General features: G+C 53.7%; 1 protein-coding gene and 1 long non-coding RNA gene across 30 annotated transcripts in view; both read left to right on the top strand.

Annotated features, from left to right (window-relative positions):
- The window catches only part of LOC146543647 (uncharacterized), a 250,158-nt gene that overhangs the window by 217,152 nt on the left and 14,300 nt on the right, over positions 1-18,706 (top strand). The window lies entirely within an intron of this gene.
- On the top strand, positions 85-2,645 carry SOX2 (SRY-box transcription factor 2). The gene has a single exon (XM_010726968.3). It carries the CDS (start codon positions 565-567, stop codon positions 1,510-1,512), a length of 948 nt encoding a protein of 315 aa, XP_010725270.1. The 5' UTR covers positions 85-564; the 3' UTR covers positions 1,513-2,645.

The raw sequence follows: 18,706 nt of genomic DNA, 5'->3' as shown, positions 1-18,706 counted from the left end.
CCGCCCCCCCCGCCGCGCCGTCCCGGCGGCTGAGAGCCCCCGCCCCGTTTCATGCAAAACCAGGGGTAGAGACTTGTCCTCAGTGGCGGAGCCGCCGAGCGCTGATTGGCCGGGGCGAACGCATTTATTCCCTGACAAGCCCCCATCACATGGATGGTTGTCTATTAACTTGTTCAAAAAAGTATCAGGAGTTGTCAAGGCAGAGAGAGAGAGTGTGTGTGTTTGCAAAAGGGGGTAAAGTAGTTTGCTGGCTCTTTAAGACCGAGGTGGAGAGAGAGAGAGAGGGAGAGAGAGAGAGAGGGCGGCAGGCAGAGAAAAGGGAAAAAGGAGGAAGAAGTTTTTTAAATCCGAAGCTCCGGCGGTAATAATAGCAGTTATTAGCATTATTAATCCATCAGCGAAGAGGAAGATTCTGATCTCGATCCAAGTGTGGTTTTGGGGAGTCCCCCTCCCCCCTTTCATACCCCTCCCTAGGAAAAAAAAAAAAAAAAAGTCCGGCTCGGGACTTCGCCGCCGCCGCTCCGCTTCTCCGCTCCGGGCTGGTTCCAGGCAAAAGTAGTTTGAATGTACAACATGATGGAAACCGAGCTGAAACCTCCCGCCCCCCAGCAAACTTCGGGGGGAGGCACAGGCAACTCCAACTCGGCCGCGAACAACCAGAAGAACAGCCCGGACCGGGTCAAGCGCCCCATGAACGCCTTCATGGTTTGGTCCCGCGGGCAGCGGCGGAAAATGGCCCAGGAGAACCCGAAGATGCACAACTCGGAGATCAGCAAACGGCTCGGGGCCGAGTGGAAACTTTTATCCGAGGCGGAGAAGAGACCCTTCATTGACGAAGCCAAACGGCTCCGAGCTCTGCACATGAAGGAGCACCCGGATTATAAATACCGACCCCGGAGGAAAACCAAGACCCTGATGAAGAAGGATAAGTACACGTTGCCAGGGGGCTTACTGGCGCCGGGCACCAATACCATGACGACCGGGGTAGGGGTTGGGGCCACCTTGGGAGCTGGGGTGAACCAGAGGATGGACAGTTACGCGCACATGAACGGCTGGACCAACGGAGGCTATGGGATGATGCAAGAGCAGCTCGGCTACCCGCAGCACCCGGGCTTGAACGCGCACAACGCGGCGCAGATGCAGCCCATGCACCGCTACGACGTGAGCGCCCTGCAGTACAACTCCATGACCAGCTCGCAGACGTACATGAACGGATCGCCTACCTACAGCATGTCGTACTCCCAGCAAGGGACCCCGGGCATGGCCCTGGGCTCCATGGGCTCGGTGGTCAAGACGGAATCCAGCTCCAGTCCCCCCGTAGTCACCTCCTCGTCTCATTCGAGGGCTCCTTGCCAAGCCGGGGACCTTCGGGACATGATCAGCATGTATCTACCAGGTGCTGAAGTACCAGAACCAGCTGCCCCAAGCAGACTTCATATGTCCCAACACTACCAGAGTGCACCTGTTCCTGGCACAGCCATTAATGGCACACTCCCTCTATCACATATGTAAGACAAAGGGGCCGGGGGGGCGGGGGTGGGGGGGAAGGAGAACTAAACAAAACAAACAAACAACAACAACAAAAAACTTTTATTAGAAATTCTGGACTTCTTTTTTTTTTTTTTTTTTTTTTTTTTGGACTATTTTTGTACAGAGAAAACTGGGGGGAGGGGTGGGGCGGGGGGTGAGGGGGGGCAGAAATAAAGCCGACAAAGGAACTTGTATAGATCTCGGAGGGGAAGCGACTACGCAAAACTTTTTAAAAGTTCTAGTGAGAACGGTAGGAACTTTGCAGGAAGTTTGCAAAAGTCTTTACCGCTAATATTTAGAGCTAGACTCAAAGAGCGAAGAGGAGAAATGTTTTAATATTTGCAGGCAACTTTTGTACAGTATTTATCAAACTCAACATGGCAATCAGAATGTCCATCGGTCATAGGGAGAGGGGAGAAATCAAACCCCAGAATTCGCGAGTGGTTTTTTACATACAGACTCTCCATAGAGCTCCGTGGCCCTGGCAGCTCCGCTGACGGCAGCTGTGGGAGCGGAGGGAATTGTTTTGCAGCATTTGGACGTTGAAATTGTTTTGGAAATTGTACAAAAGGCAAAAGCAGTAGGAAGGGGACTGGCGAACCGTGGGCTTGGTTTGCTGGGAGAGGGCAAACGTTTCGATGTACGACATTTTTATTTTATTTTATTTTATTTTATTTTATTTTATTTTTTACTTCTTGTTAAAAAAGCAAAAAATGCCATGAAGGTTCACATGCCGTTTGTTAATTTATAATAACTTTTTTGTTTCCAGACTCCATCCCGTTCAAAGAAAAGGGAAAAAAACAAAACAAAACAAAACAAAAAAAAAAAAACCAAACACCAACCTGAAATTACTGTGTTTGAAATATTTTCTTATGGTTTGTAATATTTCTGTACATTTATTGTGATGATATTTTAAGTTCTTTTTTTTTTTTTTCCTCGTTTTCCGTAGTTGTATTTTAAAGATTCGGCTCTGTATTATTTGCAATCAGTCTGCCGACAGTCCATGTATATATTTGAACTAATACCATCCTTATAACAGGTACATATCCAAGTTAAGTTTTTACTCCATTATGCACAGTTTGAGATAAATAAATTTTTGACATATGGACACTGAAGTTCCGTTTGAGTGTTGGATTTATTTTTGTACCGCAAGCTGTTTTTTTTTTGTTGTTGTTGTTTTGTGGTTTTTTTTTTAATTATTATTATTATTTTTCAATAATTCATCAGAGGAAGGTATCCCCGCGGCCGACAGACTGTTATAAATAATGCAGCTGTATACCGAGGCTTGAATATTTTTATACGTGTGGATAGACAGGGACGCAGCGCGATACGCTTTACCGGAACGGCCGTCCTCGAGGCACGGCGGTGCGGAGCGGAGGCCCCGGTCCCGTCCGGTCGGCCACTTGTTGCCGGGGGATCCGCGCTCCCAACGCGCCCGGCGGTGCCCTCTGAGCCGTGCGGGCCTTGGGGCGCGGTGCGGGGCTGCGGTGCGGGGCTGCGGTGCGGCTGCGGGGCCCGAGCGCTGCCTTTGTTCCGCACTTGCCAAAGTTTCCGCTCCTCGCTCCGGGGCAGCGCAGGAGGAGGTGAGAGGTGGGGGCGGGGGGGATCGGCCGGGCAAAGGTAAGGAACGAGAAAAGCGGCACAAACGAGCAGGACAAAACGAGACGGGCGAACGGCGGAGACTCGCACGCGAAATGACAGCTCTTTCTTGAATCCTATTTCTTAAATTGCCAGCGCGGTGTAGCCCCAATTCGGACAGTCTCTGCGGCCGGTCGCGAGCCCCAAAGAGAAGCGCTGGCGCCCGCCACGTAGGAGGAGATCTCCGCCGTCGGTGCCAGGTAGAGTTCTGCTTCGTGCGCTCGGAACCGCCGCCGCCGAGGCCGCTCGGTGCTGCCCGGCCCGGCGGGAGGGGAGCGGCGGCGCAGCCCCTGGCACCCGGGCGGCCCCGCGTGGGTCCGCGCTGCCAACGCGCCTGCGGGCCGCATCGGGACCGCGAGTGGGGAGGTGCGGGTAGGAACGGGAGGAACACGGCGCCCGAGGAAGCGGGGGGCCGTGATTGCAAAGCGGTCGCGTGTCCTGCTCGTGGCTGTCGTGCTTGGAGGCACGGACGTGGCGGTTTGCTTAGGCACAGGCCGGGTGCGAGTGTGGCTCAGCTTTTCTTTCTCGTGTTTCTGGTCGGTCGCCGGATTGCGATTTAGCTCGGGGAGAAACAAACAAACAAAAAAAAGCGGGCAGAAATCACAAAAGAAGAGTTGGCCGGCTCGCTGTGGTTTGTGTCGTTGTGCTGTTCGCCAGGCTCGGCTCCGGCCTCTGTACTTGGAGCCGGGTGCCCAGAGAAGTCCCGTTGCCGGGCTGTGGGGCTCCTCTGCTCGCTGTGCTGCAGCTCAGCTCCCTTTGTCCCTTTTATTTCCGCGCCGTCGCGGTGTTTGGGCACACGGCAATTATTGCACATTCCCAACCTATTCTATTTCTTTTGCATTAATGCAACGAGTAAAATATTTTTTTTTTTCAGAGCTGTGCGGCGTTTGTAATGCAACTGGGGATTATTCACGTGGTAGTGAGCGCGCAGTCCCGCTCCGCTCCCCTCGCTGAGAAAAGGGGACTGGGAATAAAAGCCCAATCGATATCTCGATCCCATTTTTTTAGAGCGAATCTTAGCCAATTAACAGCAATAAAACCGGGCCCCTTTTTGAAGTGCTAACTGGAATAGTCGAGGGGGGTAGCTGGAATCGTTGGTGCTTTTACAGTTCGCATAAAGAAGGTGAGGTAATACCATTAAACAAAGGCACTAAACCACATATTCAGGCTTAGTGTTTTCAGCAACTTTTTATATGGGCAATTTGTTTGAGCTTAGATTTCGGACTATGATGTAAAATATATGTTGGTGAAACCTGATCTCCCCTGGGCAGATTCCTCCCATCCATCCATCCATCCATCCATCCATCCATCCATCCATCCATCCATCCATCCATTTATCCGTTTACTGAGGATAACCCAAAGCATTTTCTAGGTCCAGCTGAACGCTTTTATTTTTAAAATGCGACTTGGAAGAACGCCATTGTCCTGCTAATTTTCAGTGCAACGCATTAAGCAACCCCATTCACACCTCAGCTATTATCCCGGGCGTTTATTGCAGCTGAGATGGGGATAGCGGGGCCCGTGGCTGCGGTTTTATTCTGTTTTCGGAGCCCTTTCGGGCATCCCCTCGGAACTGCTGCGTGCTCCATCCCAAGGCGATGCGCGGTCCATGAATGTCGGTGTAACATTTCGCCAACGTTGTGCAGAGCCGCAAAGAGCCCGAGGATGAGATTAGAGTTTCCCCTGTGATTTTTTTTACGGCTGTTTCAGGGCCGGGGTGTTAAAATATTTTGCGGAACTGGAGAGGTAGATTAGCGGGGTTTCTTGCCAAAGCCGGGAAGCTGGTATTACAGCCCGTCCCAGGGGACATCGCTCACATTAACCACTAAATGAATATTTGACAAGGGCTCATTCGGGGGTATTATTACTACAAACGGGTCCCTACTGGACTTTCCGAGGGTCAAAGAGCAATGGTTCAATTAATTATTTAGACTGTTAGGAGATGCGATTGTAATAGCGGCGCTTATTTCTGCAACCGACGGTTCTCGAGGGGGGGAAGAGAGGGGAGGCTGCAGAGGCACCTCGGGCCCCGGAGCGCGGGGCTGTACCGGCCCGGGGAGGTGCCGGTGCCGGTGTCGGTGCCGGTGTCGGTGCCAGGAGACCCCCGCTGCGGCCCGGGCCCTCTGGGTGAGCCCCTCTCGGCCCCGGCGTGCGGCAGAGCAGAGCGGGCGGATAGCTCCGCGATCGAGGCGGTGTATAACGCGGGTCCGCCGAAGGAAAGAGGCCCATTGCTGATAGGTGTGATTAGATACACTTCAGTTATTTAAATCCCGAGCTAACTCAAATATGGAAATCTAAAGTGCGTGCGGGATTCCCGAGAGGAGCGCTGAGCCCCGGGCCGCGCGTTGGCCTCAGCCGGGTCCTGACACCGCCGGGGGGGCGGGGGGGGGGGGGGGGGGGAGCAGAAGGAGGGTTATTTTGTTTAATTTCTACAACAAACTTGTCCGCAGTAGTAGATACTAAAAAAAAAATGTTGGGAGTGCGCGATTAGGTGACAATAATATATGTTGAATGAATAAGAGATAAGCTGCAAGGGGGGAGAGGGAAGCAGTAATTACAAACCCAATTCATTCAGCTTTTCAGGACTTTTGTTGTGGGAGCTCCATTGACGGGCTTCGAGCTGCCAGTTTTCTCACATTAAAAAGAACTGATCAGCGCCTCAGGGGGACAAGCAACACCGCTTAACTGCATAGTGATGGGGTCCTCATTTAGAGCCATTACAACGAGAAAATTAAACAGAGCCTTTGTGTGCACCGGGTTTACTTTTCAATTGCTGACAGTTTATAGCTAACTGCTCAGAGATTGAAGTTTGATTGCGGTTTGATCGCCCGCTAGTTAGCACCGCCGCTAGTTGGGTTTTGGTAATTAAAAGCAGATTTCTGACGCTGGCCCGGGGGATGCGAGGAGTTTGGTCCTGTTTTGCTTTTGAGGAATCGAGTTCACTTGCCGAGGATGTCCGGCGCTGAAGTGAGTGCGGGGGCTTTTTCGCTTACAAACTTAGAGGGGAGGGGGATGGGAGGGAGAAAAAAAAAAGAAAAATAGGAAACACAGGAATGGAAATTCTCGGAGTTGTCAAAGTGGCTGTGAGAACGCGGAGAGAAGCGGACAGGCGCAGAGCGGGCCGAACTCGGAGCTCCGTTTAGGCGCAGGCCTGCTCGGTGCCGCACTGCGGGGGGAGCGGGGGAAACAACGGGGCCGGAGCCGGGCGGGGGGGCACCGCGCTGCTGGGGGAGCGTGGCTGAGCCGTGGGAGAGTGTGCGGAGTGCGTGTGTGTATGTGCTTGTGTGTGTGTGCGTGCGTGTGTGTGTGTGTCTGTGTGTGTGTCTGTGTGTACGTGTGTGTGCCTGTGTCTGTGTGTGTGTGCGTGTGTGTGTCTGTGTGTGTGTGCGTGTGCGTGCGTGTGCGCGTGTTTGCATGCTCCTATCTGTGCGCGTGTGCGCCTGTGCGTGCAGGAGGAGGGGGCGTCCAAAAGAGTCGTGATTTTTCATTCCCACTTGCAGAAGTCGAAATGGAGATGGGCTCGGCCTCACCGCACGGGTCGTTCTGCGGGGTCCCGCGGGCCCGTGGAGCTCCGTGGGCGCAGCCGGGACAGAGCGGGCCGTACCGGGGCTGTCTGTGCCCGAATCGGGCTGCGGTTGCCGCTGTCCCGCTCCTCGCAGGACCGTAGCCCGGTGCTCAGCTCTTTTACGGCGCCTTTATATTTATTCTGCATTTCCTCGTTATTTTTTTTTTGTCTTCTTCTAAGTTTTCTAGTTATTTTGTTTGCATCCCCTCCCCACTCCCAACTGAAAAGAAAAAAAAAAATCTCTCTTTCCTTCCAAGTGCCCCTCGGCCTCGAGTAACAGAGCGGTTATTTCAAGGCTGTTGACTCCTTCAGGGGAGCCGGGAGGTGGTGGGACCGAGCGGTACCCGTCGGGACCCGGGGGGCCGCCCCGTCGGGCGGAGCTCGGTGGGCCGTAACGGCGGTCCCCGGGGGGCTCTGGGGGCTGCAGAGTCGGGCTGCGTCCCCACGGGTCCCCGCAGCGCGTCCCTCCCCGCTGAGCAGAGAGGGGGCTCGGGCAAGCCCGGCCCCCGCCGCCCCCCCCGCCTGGGGACCTCGGTGACCCCATCATCGCTCTGCGGTTAGGGCTGCTGACGTCACGAGGGCGCTTTTTGCAGACAGACGTGATGAATCGTGGGGGGGGGGGGGCGGGGGAGGCGGGGAGCCCCTCGGGTCGATAGAGAGAGCGGGTCTCTGCCCTACGCTGGGGGGAACCGGGATGGGACCTCCCCCGGGCGAGGATGCTCGGGGCTGGGAAAGCGGCCCCGGAGCCAGGCGGGAGAGTACTGCAGCCCGTCCTCCCGGAGCGATGGGTCCTTTAAGCCCTTACAAATTGCCAAACTTGGGGAAGACAGAGAAATAATTAATGTATTAAAACAAGCGGCGAATTCCTCAGGAGGCACCTTATCAACTCCAGCCACACTGCTTCATCCCTCCTCGTATGCTAATGCCCCGTGACGTCACCGGCGCCAGATTGAATGGGAATCAGTTATGAAATTATTAGTTTTAGCTCAAAAAGCAATCTGCCGCTCCGCGAGTGGGGCCGGCGCTCCGCGGCCTTCGCCCCATTCCTCCCCACGTTACGCTGCGCTCGCGGCTTTTCCCATCGCGGCGCTCCGTGTTCCCAAAGCACGCATCCGAGTGGGGTTTGGTGTAAAGAAACCGATAGGTTCACGGGGTCCCGAGCGGGAGCCGGCAGCGCCTTATCGTTACACGCGGTACACCCGACAGCAGGCAGTCGGATTTCCTCCTGCTGTTCAGGTAGGAGAGAAGCTCCTCGGGATTTATGGCCGCTCAGTCCCGCGGAGGGGCTGCGCCGGGATGTGAGGAGCGGCAGCCAGGAGCGTGCATTTCGGTCGGAGAGAGGCAAACGGGCCGCAAAGAGGGGAGGAATCCATATATATTTATATAATCTGTTTAAAATAAAAAGATTTCTTCTCTCGGTTTTGAAAAGGAGCGTAACTGAGCGGTGCGGGGCCACGAGAGCCGAGCGGGGAACAATGGGAATTAACACCGTTCCAATCGCTGAGGCCACTCTAATTAGATGTCTGGATCCGGCGAGATCAAATGCCTGAATCTAAAACCCCGGGCTCGGTTTCTTTCGCTTGCAAATGCTTCTGAAAAACGATTTGGGAAGAAACAAACCTGACCGTTTCCCAGACCCCCCCCACCTCCCCCCGAAGAGTTCTGCCGGCCCCAACTTTGCCCCCCGCTGTCTCCGGCCGCGCTGCGTCCCCCCGGGTGGCCGCGGACCCCGAGCTGTGCCCCGCGGCGATATGGGCACGGGAATTGCCGGCAGCGCTCCGGGACGCTTTACTCTCTTGGGCCATTTCTTCCCCTCTCCCGAGAGCTCCTCTGCCATGAATTATGGATCAGCTCCCGGCCCGCCGCTCCGGGGGGCACCGAGGCGGCACTGCTCCATCCCCGTCCTCCTGCCGTCCCCGCAGCGCACGGGGACGGGAAGGAGAAAGGGAAAAAGTTGTGACTGTCTGAGTGAGGACTGAGCTTTCTGACTAATGAAATCCGAAATGAGTTGCGAATATCAAGTATTGTAAGATTTCTTCCCTGCCCCCCCGGCACTGATTGGCAATACTCTTTTTTTTTTTTTTTTCCTTGTGTGTTGGTTTGAAAAGCAGGAAGAAATGTAATGAATTGAGTGCTGTCAGAGATGTCTTCTGTGTTGATGTGGTGAATGGCAGTAGCTCCCTGATCCAGTGCAGGTGCAGTAGAGCTGGGGAATAAAAGAGGGGGGCTCTCTGTTCAGTGGAAAAAGCACATTCCCTACAATAGACCACACACTGCCAGCCAGCACGGCATCAGCTCACACTCAGACTTTTTTAGCCTCTTTCCACAGCCCTGAGCTCACAAAATGGCTATACATTAGCCCTAGTTAGGGTTCGCTTTTAATGAACAGTTGTGACTCCTTTTGACCAACATTTAAATCTGCTGTGCTCGCTCTGAAGACAGGTCTGTTTTGATCACAGGTTTTACAGACTGGCCCGCTCCCTTCTAAGGCGGCTCAGACCGGGCCATCAGCCGCGTCCGATTGCAAAAAGAAAAGAAAAAGAAAGAACAAAAGACTCTCGATTAATAAAATGCCTTCTCTGAGAGCTCCGAACAGGAAAAGTTGTTTTCTTTTTTTTTTTTTTATTTTTTACATATATGTAATATATGTAATAAAATGGCGTGAGGAGGAGGAGAGACACTGTTTTTAAATGGATGAGATGGTCTAATCCTATACACGAACGCATATTAATCCTGTTTAGAGATAACCTGTCTCCTTTTTGGCTTAATATATTATCCTTATACACGGATAGAAACTTTGCTGTTCTATTAATTCAGCGCAGATCGGTTTTTCTTATCTTTTTTCTTTCACTTTATCATGATTATTATTATCGCTTTTTTTTTTTTTTTTTTTTTTTATTCCCGGCGATCTGTTCGGAGGAAGTCCTATGTTACACACTGGGTTCCTCGAGTTTTATTCGGAGTGACTCGCAGGGTGAGGGCTGACCGCACAGCCCAGGGCCTCTGGCTGTGCCCCCCCCCGACCCCTCCCCGTCCTACAGCGGCCGCGCACCGCGCCGACTCCTCGGGGCGGCCCGGAGCAGCCCCCGCACCCGCTGCTTCCTCGCACCCGTCCTGCAAGAAGCGCGTTAAGCTCTTTTAGTTGTAGCTGCTGATGCATTGCGCCGGGGAAAATTGCTCTGTGTTTGCTTCTAAAGAGCCACGTTACTGTGAAAGTTCTTCCTCCCCCCCAACCCCCCCCAGTCGTGGTAACAAACAGCGTCAGCTTCTGGAACAGTTTGGCAAAGGCACTCTTTGCCTGATTACCGCTAAACGGGAGAGGCTGACAGCGAACCCGACCCCTCTCACACGCTGTAACGCGACGTGATCGCGACAGATGACGGTGGAAATCAGGCAGATTCCGGTGGGTGCTGCAGCGCGTTCCCAGGGGTCAGCTCTCGTCACCCCGAGCACAAAAGAGCGGATCTTGGCGAGGCGTACGGGAAAAGATAATATTGATACGAAAAGAAAACAAAAAAAAGAAAGAAAATACGGACGGTTCTCACTTCGTTCTCGGGACGTTTCCAACGGGTCTCTGCCGCCGGAGCATCATACGGCAGCGGAGGTGGGAGCCAACAAGTGGGAGCCCCCCCGGCAGCTCCCCCGGTCCCGCTGCGCTGCGCAGCGCCGCGCGGTGCCCTCCGGGCGGTGCCGTACCGGGGGCGGCCGCTCCCACCGCAGCCCCCGCGCTGCTCACAGCCTTTGTGTCCCGGCGCTGCGCACACCCGTAATTAATCCTCCTGCTTACCGCTTACATCCCGGACCCAAGGGGCAACTCAAACCTATTTAGATCGCCTTGGTTGGTTGCACAAATTTAAGTGGCAAATGAGTTATAAACCTAATAACTGCTTTAATAAAAATAATTATTTGATTACGGCGGAGCACGTTTGGCGGAGTGCAAGGATGCGTCTGGCTCCGCGTTTGGATGGCGCTGAGATTCGTCTTCGGGTTGAAATCTTTTAAAAACACCGTTCCGAGTAATAGTAATAATAATAACAATAATAACAATAATAACAATAACGAACCTAACCCCACCCCAAAAGCCCTCAAAATGCCAATCCGAAACCCAGCGTCGCACCGACCAAACAGCGCCCGATCCGTCGAGCGCTGTGGAACATTTTCTGCGATATAATGGGCAACTAATTTGTAAATACAAAACCAGCTCGAGGTTTGGGTGGCTCCAAATTCTCTGCAAAGCGCCGACACGGGGGCCCGGCCCGCCGGCACCTCGCTCACTTCTCTCCCATTGAGGACGAAGTTTGTGCGCTTGTCGCAGTGTTTGTGCGCTCCGGTTTTACCAGCGCAAGTGAGGATGCGACAAGCCCGCTCGCGCTGTCCTCTCTATACTTTTAACGCTAGCATATTGTTTGATTACTAATTCGAGTTAATATGATCTTTATGGCAACATAACAGTGGATAATTGGCCCTTTTTCTGAACAACAATGTAAATCACAATCGCTTTATTATTTAATAACGTCAAACGCTTCGTTGGATTGGCCCCGACAGAGAAGACCTTTTCTTTCTAGGCAGTGTTGTTGAGAAAGAACAATGCAGATCTAATTGTGGAGATTTCAGAAGTTGGCTCCTGTAAATGAACAGCTTAGATATGGAAGTTCCAGCAGATGTCTGCACTTTTCCCTGTGACAAACCTTGTAACCCCCCTTCCTCCCCCACTGCCCCGTCGTCCCCCCTCCCCGACTTATTGAAGATTTTTTGTTCTCACATCCTAGCAACAACCTAAATCTTCCCTCAGCAATACCCCCTCTCCCCTGGTTGCTACCCAGCCCTCAGCTGGCAACCTCCGAGCTCCAAATTAGCGCCTGGCCCGAGGAGCGCTCGCTGCTCTCCCCGTGCCCCCCCGGGCAGCTGCGGGCGTTTTTCGGCTCGGCGGAGGGGAGGGGAGCCCGGGGGGGGTTTGGTGTCTCGTCACTCTCCTGCTAGCCCCGCAGGACGTGCCCGGAGCTGAGTTTGCAACAGTTTGGAGGAGACTGCGAGTTGCACAGGGAATACGGCGGGTCCTGTCCGGCCAGGGGGTGTGCGATGGGACGGCCCCCCCGGCACCCCGCTGGGGGCTTCCCCCGCTGCTCTGCGGGCCCCTCAGCTTGGCCTCCCCACAACACCGGCCCAAACGCTCCCGGCTGCACTCGCAGTGCTCCTAATCCCGGGGGAGAATTGGGGACCCCGCGGGACGGCTCCGAGGGGAAGTTGCCGTTCCTTGCGCGGCTCTGCGCGTAGCCCCAATCCCCTCCGAACCCGCCGGGCTGCGCGCTTCGGGCGCTGCGTGGAATTTTCCCTCGCGCTTGAGGCTGGGACGAGCCCTGCGCGGCGGAGCCCTCACCCTACCGCCCAGCCCACTTCTCTGAGGGCAGTTCTGCTGGGAAGAGTGATCTGGAAAACTTTGGCCGAGGGGAGCTGGAAGCGGTGCCGAGCCCCTGCCCCGTCCCGTTGCCCCCCCCCGGGCGCCGAACAATGCGCGCTTTGATGCGCGCGGGGCACCGTCAGCGGGAGATTAGGGCGATGTGTGTCGGCCTCTGCGCAAGCGGGGGTATCAGGAGATGGGGCAGACATACAAATACGGCACATTTTTTCTCTCTCTCTCTCTCTTTTTTTTTGTTGTTGTTGTTTTGTTTTGTCCTGTTTTGACACGAAGAGGCCGGGAAAACCGGGAAAAGTGTGGCTCAATCCCCTTCTGCAGCCCCTCCGGTGCGCTCCCACCGCCGTGCTCGGAGGAGCTCCCGTTCCCAGCCCCAGGAACGCGGGCCCGCAGACCCCTGCCCTGCCCCGGGGCGGTTAGTGTTTGGTTGCGAGAACCCACTCGAGGCAAGTGGTGGAATACAGATTGCTGAGATTTGCAGCAACGAATGCGGTGAATCGGATTCACAATCCCTGCCTGCAGCCGGGGGAAGGGACTCCTCGATGCCTACTGACCTTTGGAGAGGAAATCTTGATATATTTTTTAATTATTTAGTTGTTTGTTTAGTTTTACCTTTCCCGGCTTGTTGGTTTAGTTGGCAACTTTGGCATCACCGGGCAGCAGCGCGTCCGCCGGGTGCCGCCGTGGGAACGGCTGGGGGCCGCGGGGCCGGGGGACTCGGCAGGGCTGTCCCGGATGGCAGCGGCGTGCCAGGGGTTAAGGGCTCCCGCTGCGCGGCTGAGAGCGGCCGTGGATGAAACTTCCCCGAATAACAACAACGGGACGGAGCCGCCCCCGAGCCCTCGGGCTGCGCTGGGCCGGGTCGGGCCGGGCCGAGCCGGGCCGGGGGCGGGGAGGGCTTCTGCTGCCGCCACTCCTCCCCGTAATGAGCTCATTTCCATGTCTGCACCTCCCGCAACTGTGAGAAAATCCGCCGGGCCGGGCAGCGTGCCGATGCGGCCGGGGCTGCCCCGGTCTCCCCGGTGACAGCGGCCGCCCGGGAGAGCCGTGCCGGCGGGTGGGAACAAAATAAAGAAAATAAATAAAGAAGAAAAAAATGTTCCCTCTCCACGCTTCGGCCCTCCGCGGCTCCTCGCGGGGCGCTGCTTCCCGCACGGAGGGGGGGTGCGTGGGGGGACCGGGACGCGGCCACGCGTGGATTCCGTGGGGTGCGTCCCGAAAGCCGGAGATCGGGGCGGGGGTACCGGGACGGCGGGGAAGGGGGAAGGGAGCCCAGAGCCTCGCACTTATCAATAACAAGATGTATAAATATCAAAGTGAAGGAGCCCGAGTAAGTCTTTCTAGAAGCGAGGAGGAAGCTTAAGCAGCTTTCTTTAATGGTGATTTGTAGCTCTGTAAGGGGCACGGATAGCAAATACCCTGCAGGTGCATGTTGTAACACTGCCATCCGGACTTTAATGTAGATTACTCTCCAACTCGTTTGATCGGTCCTTTGAAACCCTTTACAATTGCCTGTGACGAACCGCCAGTCTCAGTTTTTTTTCTTTGAATAATGCCTTAAGGGTAAGTCCTCGGGGCTTTTAAAGATCTCCAGCACATAGAAAAAAATCACGTTAGATTTCACTTTAGAGCGTGGGTCCGCGTCTCTCAACTCGGGGCTGTTAACAGGCATCTTTTAAATCATTAATCATTTAATCACCACCAACTTTACTCGGGAAGGGCGATGCTCGTGGGGATCTTCTAAAGCCCTCCGCACATCTGCATCGCTGCGGCTTTGGGAGGCGACCGCCCCGAGCTGCGGTCCCCCCCTCCCCCCCTCCCGGAAACGCGTGCCGGGGGCTGAGCCCGGGGAGAAAACCCGAAGGGTGGGTCGGGGGGTCCGCTCCTGCCTGCCCCCCCCTCTACCAGCAAACAGCGCCCGGGGTTGGCAGCAGAAGGGACGAATAGCGGAGAGGAGACGCGCTGAATCCCGCAGGCGTTTCTGCTGTCCTCTCACATAACGATTAACCTTTCATATTTATTCGTTACTACGAATTAAAAAAAAATGATTACTGAACTTTTGGCCCTTCCGCTTCCACAAGCGGCGCTTTGTTTCTATAAAATAAACTCGGGAGAACCAATCGCTCCCGTATCAAACCGGGGCTCTGAATTAAAGGCCCATTTGGGACACTTGAGACTACAAAGGGTTACACATAAATAAATGCCACATTTGCCTATTGCAAAAGTTTTCTCTGTCCTTTCTCAGTCGCAACAGGGGAGGAAAAAGCCGTCGTTTATTATCTCGCGCCGGGCAGGAGCAGCCCCTCCAGAATGTGCTCCGGCAGAAGAGGGATCTTTTTTTTTCCCCCTCAACAGCAGCTCCTTTTGTTCTCCAGATCTCTTTCCCAATTTCAAGCTTCACTTGCAGATCCGAAGTTTGTTTGTTAATGACGCTATTACCATCTGGCTCGTCCTACTTTCCAAAAGATATAAATCTCCCCGGTTTCATTGCCCACATTATCATTTAAGTGCCACCATCGCTGGAAGGAAAATACGCTTTCAAGGCAGCGAGTTCTCCCGCACGCCCAGCGCCGGCCCCGACCGCGCTTCCCCTCCCAGCGCTGCTCGGAGCGGGGCACCGCCGCGCCTTCGGTTCGCCACCGTCGGCTTAAGTGAAGCTCTGCCCCCGATTTGGGGCTGCCGAGTGCATCTGGCCGCCGGGAACCGTTATCTGCGGCGGGTCGGGTCCTGCCCCGGGCTGCCCCCGCCCCGCACCGGCTCACGTCCCGTCCGGACGCGGGGAAACCTTTCCCAGCGGCGCCGCGCACTGACGGGGAGAAAAGTTTGGGCTCCGCTCGGAGCAAAGCAGTTGCGGATCCGTGTGCGCTTGGGCATAAATGGCGAGGGGAGGGCGAGAGGGGATGGGGGAGGGAGCCGGGTCGGTTTGTGGATGGGCTCCACAATGACTCTATTTATTCGCTGCGACCGGCCCGGGCAAGCTGAATAGTCGAGAGATGCTCCCGGCCTTCCCAGCGCGTGGGCCCGGGGGGACCGACTCCCCGCGTTCCCATGGTGGGGGTCTGCGGGACGGCCGCGCCCGCACTGCCCGCTTTGCCTGCACTGCCCGCACTCCCCGCTCTGCCCTCACTGCCCGCACTGCCCGCACTGTGCGCACTCCCCGCTCTGCCCGCTCTGCCCTCACGGTCTGAACGGCCCCGGTGCCTCTGCTCAGCGCGGGGGGAGCATCGATCTCCATCGCTTCTTTGCTGGGTGTCCAGCAGCTCTTTGGTGAGGTTTTATTTAGAGATACCCACGCGCACACACACTCCTAATATTGCCAAGCAAGGGGAAAGGTACTCCTCTAATACATGAAGGAAAGAAATCCCGGTTTTTTGGTGGTGGTGATGGGTTTTTTATGTTTCGTTTTTTTTTTTATTTTTTTATTTTTTTGTTTGTTTGTTTGTTTTTCCCCGAGGGATCTAGTTGTTGTAAACAGTGATGGATGAAAAGCAAACTCGCTGCTGATGCGCTTGCAGAGCTGTGAGTGCCTGGGAGAGGACGGGGCCAAGGCAGGGACTCACTCACATCACACACTGCATCGCCTCCAGCCCTTCACCGCCGCCACTACGCAGCCACGGCCCCGCACAGCCCAGGGAGGGATCTTGTTTATAAATTTATATGACGACCTTTCCTTTGTGCCTGCTCTAAAGTTGATATGGACAAATTGCAGAGGTATACAATTTAAGTAGATGCACTTTTAATCACCGATCATTAAAATGGTTATGTTAAATATACTCAATTACATGCATGACTTCACCCTAACAGTACTTTCTATTCTCCCAGCTGCTCACGTATTCCTTAACTATAGTCAGCAGAAGAAACTCGATTATGCTGAATCCATACATTTCTATGGATTTCATCAGCCTAATTAATGCTTCAGTGTGGTCCATGTGTCTGAATGGTCCTTTGCTATTACTTGGGCAAGGAGACAGTGCAGGAATGCAGAGGGGCTTTCTTTCAAAGATACCCATGGGGGTCACTCTAGGACTCTAATGGCAGAGGTAGCAAGTGTTAAATGGCAGAAACATGCAGAGAAAGGGAAGGCAACGATGTAAAAAGGACATCAATACTGTAGGTATGCCCAACAGGTCAGTGATGACAATTAAAGTGCTTAAAGAAGAAAATGTAAATGTAGGGCTTCCAAGACTCGCAGTGTGCCTGGTTGAAAGCAAACAAATCAGCCCACGGACTCACCGTGATGGTGGGAAAAAAAAGTTGACAGCAGGTTTTGTGCCTAGATAACCACCAGGGCACTGTCTCCTGCCAGCACCAGGTTGGAGTGCCCTGACTGTTCTCTATTTTCTTGTTGCTTGCTGTCGAAATGCAGAGTGTCCTGGAGATGCCTGTGCAGCCAGGAAGAGCTGGGTGCTCTCGCATGGCTGCATTGTGTGCACTCGTGGTCCTGGCAGTATCTGGGGATGTTCTGCAGCCTCTGAGGTTGGTGTGCTTAGGCAGTGCAGGTGCACACAGAGATGGTAGAAGTACCTCTCCTTTCTCCCGCCCTTCCTCAGCTTTCTTCCAGAACGAAGAAGCAATTCAAGTAAATGGGATGCATTGCAGCTTTAGCACAAGCAGCCAATGGCTGCTTGAATAATGCATCTTCCCATCTCAGCATTTAGTTGCATCTGAAAAGCAGGAGTGCTGCCTGCTCTTCAAGCAACCTGTTAATGAATGTGAAATTAATCAGGATGGATTTATGTTGTGTTCCCACCTGTTGTGCCAGGAAACCATCAGATCAGCCCTTTCTCTGGCTGCTGGGAGCCATGATGGAAATGAGAGACCTTTCTTTCACCACTGCCATGCCAAGGAACCTGCACCTCTCCCCTGTTCTCCATTTGTACGCTGTGGCTCAGTTGTCCTCACTGGTGTCCATGCCTCACTGCAGCCTTCATCCTTCAAGTGGAGAGGGAGAGCAGGAGAGATTTCAGATCCATAACCAAATTATAACCTAGGAACTTTATGCTTGTCATGCTAATTTAATGACTTTTATAGTAAGTGTAGACTTTCTGTCTTTTGAAATTAGCTCTTCAAAATGCTTTGTGTAATGACAGACACTAGACATAAGAGACAAATGCACAAGCAATAGTGGGATAATAATCTGGCAAACACTGTGCCATTTAATATTAAGATGGAAAAGGAAGTGAAACACATCCACAGTGGAGATGTTTGTCACTGCCCGGGGCTGTTGGTCCTCGTCTGTGCTTCAGACTGCCCCAAAATGAGGAGGTACTGAGCATGATGTGGCATTTCAGTGTGATGATCCTTTGCTTTCTGGTACATACACATGTTTGAGGGCTGTGAACAGCCTGGTTTGATTGGGCTCTGCCTGGGCCCAGCCCCTTCACTCAGATCCCAGAGGGGCTGTATGTGTGGTGCTCATATGTGTGGCCCTGAATGTACGGATCACCTTCATTCTTTCAGATCTCTTCTGTGCTCCCATGTTGTGAGCGGTCCACAAAGCTGCCCAAGAGCTGGTCCTGATAACAAAGGGAGGGATAAACCCCAAGCTATAGGTGTACTGCAGTCTGGGTAACTCTCTCATTGCATATAATTGTAAATAAGGGAAGTTCACACGACGATCGAGTGACGGGGGAACAAGAGGCCCATTTTAATCAGGTGGTTATCTCTCCTTGGTGGAGATCAGAGCTCCATCGCTCCTGGCCTTCTCATTGTGTCCCCCCTGCTGGAAATGACAGCTCCTTCAGAAATAAGCAACTTGGTCCCTGGATGGGATTTCAGCTCCTTTGCACTACACATGTACCAATTGTGATCTTACAGCTACGGTGAAGCCTCTAAATTATATACGTGTATAAACTCGGCCTCATTAAATCCCTCCTTTTGGATAGCCTCAAGGTTGGAGAGTGTATTACTGTAAGCCAGAGGAGACTTAAATTATATCCAAATGGGGATTGAAATATAGTGGTACTTAAGCACACTTCTTGTCTCAGCTACAGAGGTTTCATTTTTTTCCTTTAGAGTGTTATAATATTACAAATGCAACAGTTTCCCTATGTCAAATCAAAGGATCTGAAATCCCATTTCTTGATTCAGCCTGCAGGTCCCTTTGTGGTGGGGACAAAAACACAAAGATATGATCAAACACTGCTGTCTGACCAAAGAGAACTTATCGCTCATCTGAGAGAGCTTCCTAATTTGAAGCTAAAGCCCTCCCCGAGTGCATGTGAGCTGTGTGCTGCCTGTGTTGTTTTCTCGCGTGCGTGCGCAGCTAAACAGGGCTGTGCAGCACGGGATGGGGATTGAGAGCAGGGAAACCTCCCAGCTCCTCATCCTCTGCCCACAGGTTGGTCCTTCCCATCAAAAAAATGAAAGGTTTTAGTGGAAAATCTGTGCCCATGAGGCTGCCCTGTTTCTGCCATCCCTGTTTACATTGGGTACCTGGGGCACGGCGGGGGTTGGGGGGTCTCTGCCGAGTGTCCCCTGGAGGTCAGCTCCATGGTCCCTCAGCCTGGCACTGCTCTCTCTGCCCGGTGACGCTGATTTCTCCACACAGCTCCAACTCA

This window comes from Meleagris gallopavo, chromosome 11 (assembly GCF_905368555.1).
Source record: "Meleagris gallopavo chromosome 11, MGAL_WU_HG_1.1, whole genome shotgun sequence".
Taxonomy (NCBI): Eukaryota; Metazoa; Chordata; class Aves; order Galliformes; family Phasianidae; genus Meleagris; species Meleagris gallopavo.
The sequence above is the reverse complement of the archived record's forward strand: the minus strand, read 5'-3'. Positions and strand labels throughout refer to the sequence as shown.